This window comes from Citrus sinensis, chromosome 7 (assembly GCF_022201045.2).
Source record: "Citrus sinensis cultivar Valencia sweet orange chromosome 7, DVS_A1.0, whole genome shotgun sequence".
Classification (NCBI taxonomy): Eukaryota; Viridiplantae; Streptophyta; class Magnoliopsida; order Sapindales; family Rutaceae; genus Citrus; species Citrus sinensis.
This window is the reverse complement of record NC_068562.1, coordinates 5,166,417-5,182,698: the sequence shown is the minus strand read 5'-3', so window position 1 is coordinate 5,182,698 and position 16,282 is coordinate 5,166,417. Positions and strand designations below refer to the sequence as shown.

Genomic DNA, 16,282 nt, shown 5'->3' with positions numbered 1-16,282 from the left:
ACGGAAGGAAACTTGTGAACTGGGCGAGGGCAGAAGAACAATAAAGAAAATGAAGAAAGGTAAATTGACCAAGGCAAAAGGGTGAAACAACATGAAGCAGAGGTACAACGTGTCCGTGGAGCTTAATTAACCTTTGTAATAGTGCAGCTATAAAGCTAATTGAAAGACAATTAATAATTATCGATTATATCTCCGAGAAGCTGCATCGAAAGGTAGTATTAGCTGTGGAATTATATAAAAATAAATAGGTTGTTTAGAAGCCTTTTCTCAAGGAAACCATGGCATACGTTTCAGTAAGCTAAATGCTTACCAATTCCAAGCTAAAACAGAACAAACAATAGTCAATCCATCGTCAAGACGAAATTGCTGGAAACAGTACAGTTATTGCCCTACCTTTTACTAGAAAAAAGAAATCTAGCGTCGTATTAGATATATGTTTTAAGGATCAACAATTCCCCGTGATATGTATATTATATACGATGCAGGTCTTATTTTGTTTTGATTTTCGATGGTAGCTTTGGAGAATATAAGTGCCAATGGGATGACCAAAAATAAAATACTCAGTCTGGGTCTGGCCAGGCTTTAGTCGGGCCTGATGATTAGACGGCTAAGATTTTAAATGTTTGGGCCCAAACTGGGCCAAAGGCTGGGATATGTTATTATCTTAAATATTTAATTTTTTTAAATACAATCTTTTTTTTTTAATTTTCAAAAGGTCCAATTTTTTCTTTTTCTTTTAGTACTATTAAAAATATTTAAATTGTTTATTTAAAAAATCAGCGCCTGGGCCCATTCTATGCTAAAGCCCAACCTGGCGTATTTACCGGAGTTAGCTCACCCTCGCGGGATCGCGACCCTTTGTCCCGGCCATTGTAGCACGTGTGTCGCCCAGGGCATAAGGGGCATGATGACTTGACGTCAGGCCGAAAATAGACAGAGATAAGGGCGAAAGGGCTTTTTCTTTTTTTATCAACTTCAACCAATTTTCAACCAATTCTGCGCTTGAATATAATTACCAGGAGTAAGCGCAATAGCTTGTTTCGAGGATTCGATCATTTAGGGATGATTTAATTTCTGGTACCGTACATTGCCCTTTCTAATTGGTTTCGAAGATAAAAATCTTTTATTGGTCCATAGCCTTACTTAGGTAAATCCATGAACTCAATCTTCCCTAATTGTAGCTACTAACTAGCTATTTGGCCCATACCGGTCATTTGTCCAGGACACACACACACACACACACACATATAGCCCCTATTTTTAAATATAAACTTTTACACAAAATCTCAATCTTGAATCATAATTAACATAATGGTTGAAATTACTGTTAAATTAAAATTAATAAAAGTTGAGTCCCACAAACTAGAATTTAATAAAAATAGATAATAGATAAGATAAGTAGAGAAATAAAGAAAGTAGAATTAAAAAAAATAAAAATAAGTAGAACAAATAACATATTAATTCTAATAGGGTCCAATTTTTATAATTTTTTATTAAAAAGAAAATTCAAATTAACATTAATTTCAGCCACTGAATTAATTAGGATTTAAGGATTGAGATTTTGTGTAAAAATTTGCGTTAAAAAAGAGGGGCTCTTATGACCCTATATATATTTGGATGTCAGTTATCTTCTTCCCTCTAATTCATGAGTGGAGCTGACATTTTCCCCACTAGTTTGTGAGTAAAGCTACTATTCTTCTTAAGTTTCTAAGAAATTTGTGAACTTTAATTCTAGAATGTATTTATGAGTAATTTGTAAGGGGAAAATTCTAAGCCATATTGTACATGTATTGAATTAAATTCTGATTAAAAATATATCAATTGTATTGTATCAGTTTAAAGAATGACTTGTGTGGAACAATTGTTTAAGTAAATCTTATATGAAGCAATTAAATTAAAAACGGAAAATGGAGCAAATCATTTAGGCGTTTGAAAAGAAAGCTTTAGGAAGAGAACGTGATAGTGGAAATTGGGTGAGAGGGTTTGTAAAAATTAATGAATGGGTTTTTAAAATCTTCATTTTGGGATTTATCTAGGATATGACACTAAAAAATAATTTAAAAAATTTCAAGTGAAAATAAGAGGCCTTTGATTCGAACCTCCGTTAAATAGATGGAGAGTATAATAGGCCACAATTAACTAAATAATAATAAAAAAAGACCAAAAAATTAATGGAAAAGGAACACATTATATTTGGTTGGCCTTCTTACGTGCCTTTTGAGCTATAACTACTTTAGAATGAAAACTCTAGTCACCAAGAGGAAACATTGATGAGTGTTTGGTAAACCCTATTAGTTGTCAAGTAAAATTTTTATCAATTTTAATTATTATTATTTATTTATAAGATAGGGACAACTTCTTGTTAAAATTTACTAAAATCATGATAACCTAACCTCAAATTAGAGTATTCCATTGTTCTTGAACTTTGCCCAGTTACTTTTCAGGTAGAGGCAAATCAACTAGCGTATCATTTAAATTAAATGACAACAGTAAATATACTATTTACTAACTGTATTTATAACTAGATTGCATAAACTAGTGAATAAGAATTTATATCAATATTTTAAGGGTCATTTTATAATGTTGTGATTAAAATCACGACATTATACCATAATTAAACATAAATTGTGTAAATGAAGCTTAAGACATGTAAATTTAACATAAAACTTATCAATTAACATTAAGTGTAAAACAAAACATAAATTATATAAATGGAACATAAGACTTGTAAATAAAAGACAAAACAAGTAAATTAACATAGGAGTGATAAATTAATATATTACTGGTAAACAAAATAAAAACTTAAAGACGTAAAACTTGTAAATAAATATTAAGTGTAAAATAAAATATAAATTGTGGAAATGAAACATAAGACTTATAAATGAAATATAAAATAAGTAAATTAACATAGGAATGGTAAATTGATGTATTATTGATAAATAAAACAAAAACTTATAGATATACTATAAAACTTATAAATCAAAATTTTGTATAAAATAAAACATAAATGATGTAAATAGAACATAAATTTATAAATGAAAGGTAAAATAAGTAAATCAACATAAGAGTAGTAAATTGATATATCATTAGTAAATAAAACAAAAACTTACCAATATAAAATAAAACTTATAGATCAACATTAAGTATAAAATAAAACATAAATTAAGTAAATAAAACATAAGACTTGTAAATAAAATATAAAACAAGTAAATTAGTTTCAGAGTGGTAAAATGATGTATTATTAGTAAACAAAATATAAGCTTATAGATATAAATTGAACTTGTAAATCAACTTAAGTGTAAAATAAAACATAAATTAGGCAAATAAAACACAAGACCTGTAAATAGAAGATAAAATAAGTAAATTAACATAAGAGTGGTAAAATGATGTATCAGTGGTAAACAAAATTCAAACTTACAGTTATAACATAAAAATTATAAATTAACGTTAAGTGCTAAATAACATATAAATTATATAAATGAAATAGAAAACTTGTAAATGAAATGTAAAACATTAAATATTATAAGAGTTATTAAAAAAATAAAAACTTACAAATGTAAAATAAAAACTTTTTATAGTAATGATTATCTTATATATTTAGTTTTTTATTTCTAAATTGAACAATGATAATTTTGGGTTCATGTAATACAAGTGATTATATATGTGATATTTTATGATGGATAAAACTTATTTTCAAAGTCAAATTTTAAGAAAACTTTTTTTTTTATATTTTTCAAAATTTTCTGTAAGATAAATGATTTTGGATCCTTCTAAATAGGGATGGCAATGGGCACCGCCCGCAGCGGGTTTGCCATTATCAAACCCAAACCCGCACAAAATTTAAATTACCAAACCCACCCGCAACCCGCAGCGGGTTTTAATTTTTTTACAAAAACCCACTCGCAGCGGGTTTTAACAATTACCAAACCCGCAATGGTATCTGGCGGATTTTTTGTGGGTTTCCGTATTTAAAATCACAAATGTTTAATATATAAATTTATAATAATAACCTTAAATTCCATATAACATACTCAATTTTATATTTAAATAATGTAAATGAAAAATTAAAATTTCCACATCAATTCAACACAAATTCTCAAATTTAAGTATAAATTACACAAATCCATTTAAAAAACACAAACTAGCATCTAAAAATAATAATTACATTTCATATTATCATTTAAAACAAGCTCCAAGAGAAGATATTTATTTCATTCACCACCATAAGCACCCATCCAACACAATGCCTATAATAATAATTAAGATTAATATTTTCAAATACTAATTCGAAGGAAAATGCCTTTAGTTTTCTTTAGATTATGACTTTAGAATAGGATATAGGCCACATACACACATACACAACTTTGAACCTTTGGCTATTTAGTAATTTAATTAATGACATTATTTTATTTATACATTTTTAGATTAAAATTAAATTAAAAATATTTGAAAAAAATATTGCGGGTTTGGTGGATATCCATGCGGGTATCCACCGGATATAAGGTTAATACCAAATTCACCCGCATCCATGTGCGGGTTTTAATTTATAATACTAAACCCGCCCACAACGGATAAAATTACCCGCAACGGGCGGGTTTTGGCGGATTTGCGGGTTTGCGGGTACAATTGCCATCCCTACTTCTAAACCTCCTTGACATCAATTCAAAATAATCTTTTAGTATAAGTAAGAAGTAACGTTTGAAACTACATGAAATATGTATAAAACTAAAAATTACATCTAATTTTATTGATATTTCATATATATCTAGTAATACAATATTTTTTTTTTGTTTTGGCTTGATCCACATCAAGAAAAATAATTTTGTTTAATTTACTTGTATAGTAAACAAATACTATGATAAAAATGAATTTTTTTTTTATAAATGTCTTAACATGAATATAGAATTTATGGTAAACCAATTTAATAGAACTTATTCTAATTGTTTTCAATAAAAAATTTTTGTTTTCAATTGATGAGTAATTTTTTTCTTTGCTGAAATAAATTATATAAATAAACTATTTTGTTAAAATTAAAGTTTAATATTGATTTACAAGTTTATGTCATTTTTACAAGGGGTCATTTTATTTGTAATTTTAAAACACTAATTTACCATTTTTATATTAATTTATTGATTTTATTTTTTATTTACTATTCTTATATGGAATTTAAAAAAATTATTTTTATCACGATACTGATACCGTAATTTTAATGACGACATCATAGAATTTTTCATATTTCTTCCATACTTTAAATAGAAAAGGGATATTATCATTTCCCACTAAAATTATTCTGACACATTATGTCAAACGTTTAAAATGTTAGGATTTTTCCACCATTTCGTTAACTAAATTAAAATTATGCTGACATCATAAGAGTATTTTGGACATCTCACGTGTAGCCAAAACGTTTCATTTTGCAATTGTAAAAAAAACAAGGAATTTGGACATGGAAGCCCTAGAAATCGGAATCAACCCTCCTCTCTTGCGTTTCTTGTTCCATCTCTGCCCTCTCTCGCTCACTGTCACTGACCCATATCTCTCTTACTCTCGCAGCAATGTCGTCTTTTGGGGGTAATTTTGTGATTAAATCATCTTTTGTTGTTCTTCCTTTTAAAAGGATAAAATCATCTTGTCGTCTTTTGGGAGTAATTTTGTAATTAAATTATCTTTTGTTGTTCTTTTTTAAAGGATAAAATTATCTTTTACGCTCCAGGGGTAAAATTGACTTTTTATGCATTTTCCGTTAAATATTAACTGAGTTTTAACAGAATGGTGGGAAAGTACTAACAATTTAAATGTTTGATAATAAAATGATATTTTTACCAAACCGTAGTACTGACATAATATGTCAGAATAAATATCCCAATAGAAAACTATGTAAAAATGATCGGACTTCAAGCATCGAGCGGGACAGACCTCTCCTCCGTCTAGGCGAGAAAAATCCTTGTCCTTCTTAACCAGGGTTAACAGATTTGAAAATTATGAAAACCTTCATGTTCGCCGGTCGTAGGTTTGTATTTATTTATCTGAACATCACTCCCTGCTGGAAAGCAAGCCAATGTCATCGCTGTGATGACTCGGGAAAAGTGACATATACATTGTTTAGGATGATAATAATAAATTAATGGAAAATGTTGTATCATTATCGACTCCTTCCTTCTCGGTCAATGCAATTTGTTGATGATCGACACTTGGCAAAGCTCGTGACCGGAGGCATTAATTTATTGCAGTCACTCTTGAACTTGGTGTCCTCTTAATTTTAATTTATCCATCTAATGAGGGCCAGCCCCGTTTACAAATTCGGGTGCGATCGAATCTTATTGGTCTAACAAATCAAATTCACATGGGCAGTAGCCAATAGCAAGTTGCGTTTACAGACAGTCGCCAAAATTAATGTGATTAGTGCTTCTGATTAAAGCGATTCTATTATTGAAATCAATTTATGCTTTCTAATCTTTTGAATAGAAAAATTAATTTGTGGACAGACACGCTCAGACGGTTGTGGACCAGGTGTACGGATTATTATTTCCTATTGGTTCAACTCTAAACAAGCGTGCCAATGCTTCCCTCGATTGGCTGATATTGGTGACTACTATATGGTCTTTCACACATGGTGTCAGCCGCTGTGGGATTCATTTTCTTGCCACTTTGCATTTAAAATTTAAAAACTCCAAAATAATTTCTATAGTACAAGGATAAAATAAAATATATCTGATTCGATTTTTTAATGGGTTTTATTATATTATTATTTGAGATTAAATCTAATCTTTTTGTTTAGCTGATGTCAGGATTGCTGCTTTCTCCTTTTTTATCTACATTTTCTATATTCTTAGCTTTTCAAAGTGAGCGAATGGCATATAAAGTCATCTCAGAAATGTGTTCCAACTTGTTCCCTTCAAGTAACGAGTTTACATTATTATTGTTGTTATTACTATTAAAATAAAGATAGAGGGTTAGGATGTGGTCAAAGTTGGGCAAAGTTCAAACCGACAATTTCCCAATATATAAAATATTTTTATATGGGATTATATAATGGGCATTTCCGATTCAACAACCAACTAGAAAGATATGTATCAACCAGGAAACATGCAATAACAAAAGAAAGAATATATAGCCTTGGCATTTGGACTTGCCTGAATCTGATATTTTTTTTTTACTTTCCATATTTGGAAAATTTTAAACAAGACAACAAATACAGCGATTCGAATTCCAATGTTCTATCTGACACGTGAAGAAACCCTAACTACAGCTTCTAAAAACAAAATTGCTTTCACAAACTTAAAGCCAGTTGGCAGTTGGCAATGCAAATGTAATTCCAGCTTTATTGAAAATAGACTCTAAACAGTCTGAAAAAAAACCAAAAAAAAAAAAAAAACTAAGAGTTCATAAATGGAGGTTAATTATACTGATCATCATAAAAAAGTAATTAGCCAAAGTAATATTGAGTGGGGGAGAGGGTCCTTATCCAGAAAGACTAAATGAACATTAAACAGTAAACTTAATTCAAGGGTATCATCAATCCATAAGTTTTATTCTTATCTAACCTACATTTTTACGAAACCTAATTATTCTGTTAATTAGTCATGGCTATAAAGCCCTGTAATATGCGTAGGAAAATATATAATAGCATATATACTCATATTGCCACATGTCACTTTAGCATACGCCGGCCAATGGTAGCATGAAAAATACAATATGTATTCGATCTGAATAGATCTTTAACTTTGCTGTTGATATCCTTAGACCTTAGCCTCAGTGGCAGAATCCTTCACAATTACTCCCAATATTTTCCCCATAAACTTTTCTTTTCACCCAAAACCCTTGTTTGCTTATAAGTTCTGGCTGCTGACTGTCCAAAACACTAATTGATCACTTCACTGAAAGTGTCGTTTGGGCTCAACAAAGTAAGTTTTTCTTCTAATTATTTTCAGTCTCAAGCTAATTAATACGCTCCATAGTTATTTAGCAAAGCAATTTATAGCTGATCTGTCTCTATATGTATGTATTGCAGCAGAAACCCTAGAACATATATAATAGTACAGATTAATTGAGGATGGGGAGAGGAAAGATTGTGATTCAAAAGATTAATAATTCAACAAGCAGGCAAGTGACTTTCTCAAAGCGAAGAAAGGGATTAATCAAGAAAGCAAAAGAGCTATCAATTCTGTGTGATGCAGAAGTTGGACTTGCAATCTTTTCCAGCACCGCCAAGCTATATGAGTTTGCAAACACCAGGTTACTTTGCTCACCGACTACTGTACCATAATAATATTATGTTTTCCCCTTAGTTTTTTAAGAATCATTATTTGGAAACAGAAATGTTATATCCATGAATTAAGCTTATACTTTTATGACTATGGCTCTCATCACCATTGCAGCTAACTTTCAGCATATTCCCAAAAAAAAAAAAAAAACCTTATATCTTTGCAATGCATTGAAAAGTTTTAGTTTTTTTAATGAAATATGTATTTAGTTTGCAATGCACTAGTTTGAGTTTTAAGGCGTTGTTCTTAGCATCTGTATTAAACTATTTGAAGAGCTAGATTGCACAAATTGTGTTGCACTAACATTTAATGCCATATTAAAATTTAGATAGAGATATAGACAAAAGAAGGTGGGAACAACTGAAAGAGTGAAACTCTTCAGTGTTATGAATACCACAGGCTGTAAATCATGGCTGACGGAAAAGGTAATTGCTTCCTTTTACTAATATGTGTCAATCGAATTTCCCCTTCAAAGTGTGCTTAGGATTTCCAACATCCTAAACAAGCTAGGAGTCTGAAAAAAGTTCTTAAGGAGGGATGATAGGAATCAAATGAAGATCATATACAATAATATTGATCCTAAAGATTAAAACTAGAATCATGTGAAGATCCTCAATCAAATATCTATGCTTTATGGTATTTATATATGGCAAGAATCATATCCATTATTAACTGCAAAGAGAGCAAAAACTGTGACTATTATGGAATGAAAAATATGGGTGAATCTCCTAATTATTGGCTTTCATTATATTCCTCTCATGTCATTCAACTTTCTATATAAATGGGCCTTTGAGCTATATTACATGGTAATAGTGAAGTGTATTTGTTTGTTTATTTGCATCCGTACTCAATTTAAATGAGTAATATATTTCAACTCATCAATGCCCGTGATCAATTTTCAATGCAAGCGACGATGATGTGATTCAAAATAAGAAAAATAAAAGAAAATCAACCCCAATATACCATTATAAGTATTTTCTTTATAGTTCCTTTAATATACTTCTTTTATTAATTTATAAGTTTCAAAACTCGTGAACAAGATTTGATATTCACTTCATCTTGAAGTGAGGACTACTCGGCAGATATTCTCAATCTACAAAGGAATGAAAGTCATGATACAAATGATCTTTATTTGATTCCTATATATCCTGCTACTTAATTAAATTGAGTGATAATATTAAGGAGAAAAGTAAGGAATGCTTCTCATTCATGTTGGAAGCACTGGCTAGCTAGCGAAGAGTATTCTTCATTGCTTTTGACACTGAACTAAGCAATGAACTTACATATACAATCCTCTCGTTTAGTTCAGCTCATATACTAATTAAATTGCTTACTCATTAACAGCTTTTTACGGTACGTACTCCATTATTAAAGCTTTGCTCAATTCAAGAGGACAGTTCATCATATTTTCTTCTTGGACTAATTGCGTGTTCTAGCTTAGCTTAGACTGTTTTTTCCGATCATCATATTGATATTGCTGTTGATACCCTGGAGGAAGTACCGGTTTCTTTGAGCATCACTTGTTTTGCGAAAAGAGCTTAGGTTTTCGTCAATTCTGATAAGCACTTGAATGAGTTCCTTACCTTATTAGCGAAAAATTCTATATTTGTGATGCAACTTCTTATTAGTTTCATCTCTTTGAATTCGGTACCACATTGGTACAAAGATGGTTGATTATTTAATGCTTTCAGTTTCTGGAAAAAAGAAAGCTGGGCTACTTGTAGTGTTACTGTTGGGTAATAAAACAATTGTAACATGAACCTGAAGTTGATGTATATTTAATTCTGTTTTAGGACCAGTATAAAGGTTCACAATAATCGTAGTCCATTTTTCTATTATTTGTGTCGGAAATGATTTTCTCCACTGTCAGGAATATGATTACAGAACTGATTTATAAAGATTTCTAAGGAAACCTTGTGCTGCAGTTTTTTTTTGGCAACTTTCCAACTTCGTATCGCATAGCCACTTTGATTTTTATTTACTGAAGTAGGCTATCTCAATCTTTAACCAGTTTAAAACTGCTTGCAGAATCGGGAAAAATTCTTGGGTGCTCTCGGAGCACTACTTTTTTTTTTCATCCACTTATTGTCATGTGTATGTTTTGACTAATTATAATATGCATACACATGATAAATAGTGAATGCATAAGGAGTAATACTCTAGGAGCATCAAAGATCTCTTAGATTCTCTCTAGAGTATCTCCTTTTAAGAAAATTACTTAATTGCTGTAATTTTATCTTTGACAATGTTGTTGTTCATAACATATTTATAGGACTAGTTTCGTTCTTTCCTCTTTAATCATTCAATAAATGTACAAAATAATGGCAATTAATATAGCTACATTTGTAGGTGTTCACAAAAAAAACTTTATATCTTTAGCTTAAAGGCCACAACTGCTACACATTAATACAAAGTGGAGCCTACGAATGTTTCCCTAGAGTTTTTACAAGTGTCTAAATTAACTTACTATATAATTATAAGAATCAGGAACCTAACCATCGCACAAGCAAAAACTCCACTGTTTTCCTTGGTTGTAGAATATTCTAACTTATGAACCGTTTAAATCCCATGCAACCCAGCAGCTTCACTACTTTACACCCAAAGGCCAAAGGACTAGAGAAAATTTTATGTGAACAAAAGGTGGTTTGTAAGAATAATGCTATATGTACCGAAAATCATACAAAATTTTGTAGTGAACTATTTTTAATCGTACATTTAATATTTTTGTCTTCTTGTAATGGTGTGCTATCCACATATCACAGTTGGCTCTGTAGAGAGTTTGTGTAGTAGGGTGGCAAAGAGTTTGAAATGTACCTTGATATTTGTTTGTGATGATTTTGGTTATGTCGAGCTGTTCTTTTGTTCTGTAATCTAGGTCGTTGAGTTTCCTTTTAGGCATGAATCCTTATCACTTCGAACACAAAAATATGCTGATTCAAAGAAACATTAATTTAAAAAATAATTATAATAGGCATACAAAGCAAGGATAAAAGATTTATATCTTAATTGATATGGCTTTTTATGTCAGTTTGAAAAGTAGTTGCTGTATTATTGATTCCTTTTTACTTTCCATCTAAGAGACCAATTTATATTGGTGCCACATGATTTAGACATAAATTTTATATTTCAACTTTGTTCAACAGATGTTAGAAAAGAACATCTTAAATGGAATAGGAGTACTATGTTATCTTAGACTAATCTAATAAAATCTTGTTATATATTTTTACGATTTTGGAGTTAAACAATCGGGGCTACGAAAAATAAAATTTGGAACACTTTAGTGCATTGGATGGTTTCATTGGGTCAAAAAAAGAAAAGAAAAGGAAAAAAGAGCGCAATAATTATTCTTAATTTCATAATTTGCGCCCTTCATCATTTCTTCATAGTTCCTTTTTTTTTTTCTTTTCCCTTTTTCACAGAAGTGGATCAGTTAATCATAGACTTTTCTACGTATGGTTTCGGATATATAATTGTGCATGAATCTAATAAATGCTTTTTGCTTACCAGCATGAAAGCAGTTATCGAAAGATATAACCAATTAAAAGAGGAGAATGAGCAGCTGCTGAATCCACCATCAGAAGTCAAGGTATACTATAAATGTCAACTAATGTAAATTATCTTGATCAGCTTGAGTTCTTGAGAGTTTTTAATGCGCCAGATTTGACATCTATTCATTCCTTGTGAAATTGTAGCACATATGACATGCTAATATTAAGTTTATTTTTGTGCTAAGTGTTTGTGAAATAATTCCAAGACACTAAAGAGCACAAAGTTGATGTATTCTTAAGCAGGCAGCATTGGTGTTATCGTCAATTAATCAAGCAGCTGCATGCATGAGTGGTACAAACTGGGAGCACCTAATAAAATTATGCTAACTATTTGGACCTGAAAAATTACTCCGTAGTGGTTTGTCTTGTTCCTAGTTAATTCTGATCTAAGTGCCATGCAAAATGAGCTTCTTTGAAGCACTTTGGTTTTACCTTGACAGAATTTATAAAACGGGGGAAAAAAAAATTATAATTTTGCTTGCACTTAACTCTCTGCTATTATACTTGCTAGTTTTGGCAAAGAGAGGTGGCAGTCCTACGGCAACAACTGCAAACCTTGCAGGAAAACCATCGGTACAGTCTTTCTTCTTGAAATTTGGAAATACTTCGTAGTGTATTCTGTGTGTAGTTTACAAAATTGAAAGTGATTCATGCTATCTAAAAGTTAGCTTTGTCATTGCATGCTTTATAGTTTACTCATGGCAGATACAAGTGAAATTACATAGCAATTAGCAAGAAAAATTATACAACGAAGTCCATTGACATTTCATGAGGAAAAAAGAAAAAAAGTACACTACCAAAATTGGAGCAGATGAGATGCTATGGCCAAATGCGCATAGCTTCACTAGTACGTTTTGACTCATTCAAATGGCACATCATTATGATTTAGGTTATTGAATAAGTATTGCAAGACGTGGCAGTTTGTTTATTGTATTCCAAGTACTAGATAGGCTCAGAATATGATATTCACTTGTGTCCTGATTTAGTTTGTCACAGCTAAAATAGTTCTAGATTTTGCATCACTAAGTGAAAGGCACCATAGAACTCACCTCATGTAAACACAATTATGTAACTTCTCAAAGTTCGATAATCTAAGGGCCTCCTCCGGACATGCTGCATATGAAAGTGTCTTGATATGCTCAACTTCTGAGGTGTATATCTGGTGGTATCTATTAATCTCTGTCTTCAAATCAAGAAAGACAATAATACTCAATAATGCACAGCATTGCTGCGTTTTATCTTAGTTAACTAGCTAAGGATCATAAGCAAACTTTGTTACTAAAAATTCCAAACATGCAAAGTCTATTTTCTAAATTGACAAGGATGTGACCCCATGAACATCGCCATAACCCCGTAAAAGAAAAAATAAAACAAAAACCTTTTTTTTACGATTTATTAAACCAACATAAAAACATTGTAGAGTCAGATATGAAAACAGATGTAAAATATCTGCTGCATAGTGATTGACCTACATTTTGCATTCTGATATGCAGGCGATTGATGGGAGAACAGCTTTATGGTTTGAGTGTAAAAGACCTACAGAATCTGGAGAATCAATTGGAAATGAGTTTGCGTGGTGTTCGTCTTAAAAAGGTTATATGTTTCTAGTGTTCATAAATGTTTATACCGTCCATATGATGCAAATGCATGATAATGAACAGGCTTTTCAGCTTCTGCAGGAACAAATATTAACTGATGAAATACAAGAGCTGAACCGAAAGGTCTTTCTGAAATAACACCAGTTGTTAGTATCACTATTTTCCATCTGAAGTTAATTCCTTTATAATACCTACTCTTTGCTGTTTTCGTTATAGGGGCATCTGATACAACTGGAAAATCTAGAACTCAACAAGAAGTTGAATCTCATTCGTCAAGAAAATATTGAACTGTACAGGAAGGTACGTTAATCACTCATAGCACTGCAGATGTCCCAAGAAAGAATTGAATGTGAAACTAGAAATCTCACCAACAATGAGGCATCATGTCACAGGCTTACAGCACAAAGGATGAGAATGAAGAAGGTGGAAATGCGTCCATTCCTTATGCCTTGAACAATGAAGAAGAAGATTCACATGTTCCCATCCATCTTCAATTGAGTCAGCCCGACCAAAACTTGTGAGAGACCAGAAACAGCAAGAGATTTAAGGTAATAAATATTATTTCACACCATTGAAAAAGCAAAGGAAAAGGGGAAAAGGGGTAAAAGAAGAGTTCCATGCTACAAATTTTTTAATTTCAACATTATATGTCTCGAAACTGCAGTACTACAAAGAAGAATACAGAGACTGCGCAAAGATGTTACCAACTCACCGCAGATCACTACCCAGGGGAAGACTACAGTTCCTCAAGCTAGATAAATCTTGATCAGCACAATAACAAGCTTGCAATATTTGTGACATTAAATACATAAGCTTAAGTTATAATTGAAGCAAAATACCGTGTAAAGTTGCAAATGCAGGAAAATAAAAGAACATAGTTGAACATTAAATGCTTCAGCTCAAGGTGTCTAAATATAGTTAAGACTTACCACAAGACATAGATGCCATTCTTCTTGTTGATATTAAGCTTTCACTAATGCTTGCCTTAGCTGAATAATCTAAAAATTCTTAAGAAAGATCAAACTAACATTTTTTCCATATGGCATGAATAGTTTTTAAAAGCAAAAACATCTTAAACATGCACCGGCAACAAGGAAAATGACATGAAAACTTGAATCAATGAGAATTACATCATGCAACCCCTTCACTGAAAATTAAGAGTCGATAAAGACTCTAAATGACTAACACAGGAAATCTGTAGGACAAAGAAAACCTCTCCTATCTCGATTTCTTCAATTTTTTCATGAACTTGCCTTCTTCTAATATCTTCTGTTTATGGAATCTGCATCCACCAACACCCTACCCGTGTTAAGAAATGTTTGGTTTCATCAAGTCTCAGGCTCTCAGCAGAAGTGGAAAAGTTGATGCAGTCTCACAGATAAGAAATTACCCCGGAAATGCACTTTATGACACAACCAGAGATTTGGCATAAACACCTGTGCATTGATTTATTAAATTTGCGTGAAAAGGCACAAAAGTAAAAGAAGGAGCAACATCATTGCAGCAACTTCACTTAACTAAGCCTCAATCATCTAAAACCAAGTTTACGATGGTAATAGGAATCAGAATTTCTCTTGGCAGAAACCATAATTATGCATCAAATTTAGGTCTGATTTAAACCAAAGGTGCAAAATTGAATGGTAGAAAATCCACCTAGGCTGGCCCTTATCTTTAGTTGTTTCTACTTTTGTTTATTTCTTAATCACACGGTGTTTGGGTTTAAGGGTTTGTTTGAAGGAACTTGACTCATCAGGCATTTAAGCAAAAAAATGTATTACAAAAGACTTATTTTTAATCTCATATTTTCGAGAGAATAATTGACAAACATTAAGCAACACACCGAATTATGATGAATATAACATACATTAAAAGATTTCATATTTTCTTATTACAGCCATAAAAAGAAAACTGTAATTGTTTATGTTGTATCAATTTGCTAACGAATGCAGTTACAGGAAAAGGGAAAAAAAAAAAAAAGAAGCGATGGTGCAAGCCTGACCTTAGAACTCGTGCAATTGTGAAAGTGATTCGTTAGAGGCTTAGAAAGCAACAAGTATCACGATGAAATTCAAAGGGAAAAATAATTGATTGTAGAAGGATTGAGTTAAAAAGATATGCAAAAGGAAGGGATCGGGTTCTCACTTGCAGTTACAGACTGCTGAGAGTAGGGGTGGGCATGGGTTGGTTTGGGTTGGATTTTAAGTCAACCTAAACCAAACTATAAAAATTTGGATCCAACCCAAACCAACCCAAATATTTTTAACCCAAACCAAACCAAACCATTTGGGTTTGGTTTGGGTTTGATTTGAATTTTATTATCAAAATAATTTTTATTTTAATAAAATTTAATTATATCAAAATTATAATAATTATTAATTGTTATTAATTATTAAATTGATATTAAAATATAAAAAAATATAGTGGATAAAAATTATAAATTTTACAATAACTTAGTCCTTAAATTAAAGAATACTAGAAAATCAAAATAAAGTTTAATCACAAAAATTATTATTTCTCAATAAATAAGAACGTACACTTTAATAATAAACTTTCACAAACATGACATTAACAATCTAATAATAAATTTTGCCACTTATTATTTATTTAATTATGTAATATTTATTTTTATTGATCATTTTGGTAGTTTTGCGTTATGTTGTCTACTTATATGTTTAATTTTAGGGAGATTGCCAGTTTCCCCCCTACAGTAATCAACGTATATTATTTTTCCCCCTTATGCTTTTATAATGGCCAAAAACCCCCATAATAGTATAAGTTTACAATATTACCCTTATTTTCAACTACTCTTTTATTTATATTTATTCTAAATTAAATAAATCACATGAATAGAAACTAAATAAAAAATAAAGCA

The 16,282-nt window shown here is 31.1% G+C and overlaps 1 protein-coding gene across 2 annotated transcripts; it reads left to right on the top strand.

Annotated features, from left to right (window-relative positions):
* Positions 1–7,611: 7,611 nt before the first annotated feature.
* Positions 7,612–15,464, top strand: LOC102610819 (MADS-box transcription factor 23-like). 2 transcript variants are annotated; one of them, XM_015532932.3, is made up of 9 exons: positions 7,612–7,904; positions 8,015–8,235; positions 11,772–11,850; positions 12,324–12,385; positions 13,306–13,405; positions 13,492–13,533; positions 13,627–13,710; positions 13,803–13,958; positions 14,075–15,464. In XM_015532932.3, the coding sequence occupies exons 2-8, from the start codon at positions 8,054–8,056 to the stop codon at positions 13,929–13,931; spliced, it is 678 nt and encodes a 225-aa protein (XP_015388418.2). In that variant the 5' UTR covers positions 7,612–7,904; positions 8,015–8,053; the 3' UTR covers positions 13,932–13,958; positions 14,075–15,464. The 2 variants fall into 2 exon arrangements, with proteins under 2 accessions (XP_015388418.2, XP_024948821.2); XM_025093053.2 differs by having other exon boundaries at positions 7,613–7,904; positions 8,012–8,235.
* The last annotated feature ends 818 nt before the right edge of the window (positions 15,465–16,282 follow it).

Bases quoted from the DNA above. Each gene is read 5' to 3' on its own strand.
- LOC102610819 (XM_015532932.3), top strand. From the start codon at position 8,054: ATGGGGAGAGGAAAGATTGTGATTCAAAAGATTAATAATTCAACAAGC. The intron at 13,406-13,491 runs GTTATATGTTTC...CAGCTTCTGCAG, and splicing joins GTGGTGTTCGTCTTAAAAAG to GAACAAATATTAACTGATGA. The intron at 13,534-13,626 runs GTCTTTCTGAAA...TTTTCGTTATAG, and splicing joins TACAAGAGCTGAACCGAAAG to GGGCATCTGATACAACTGGA.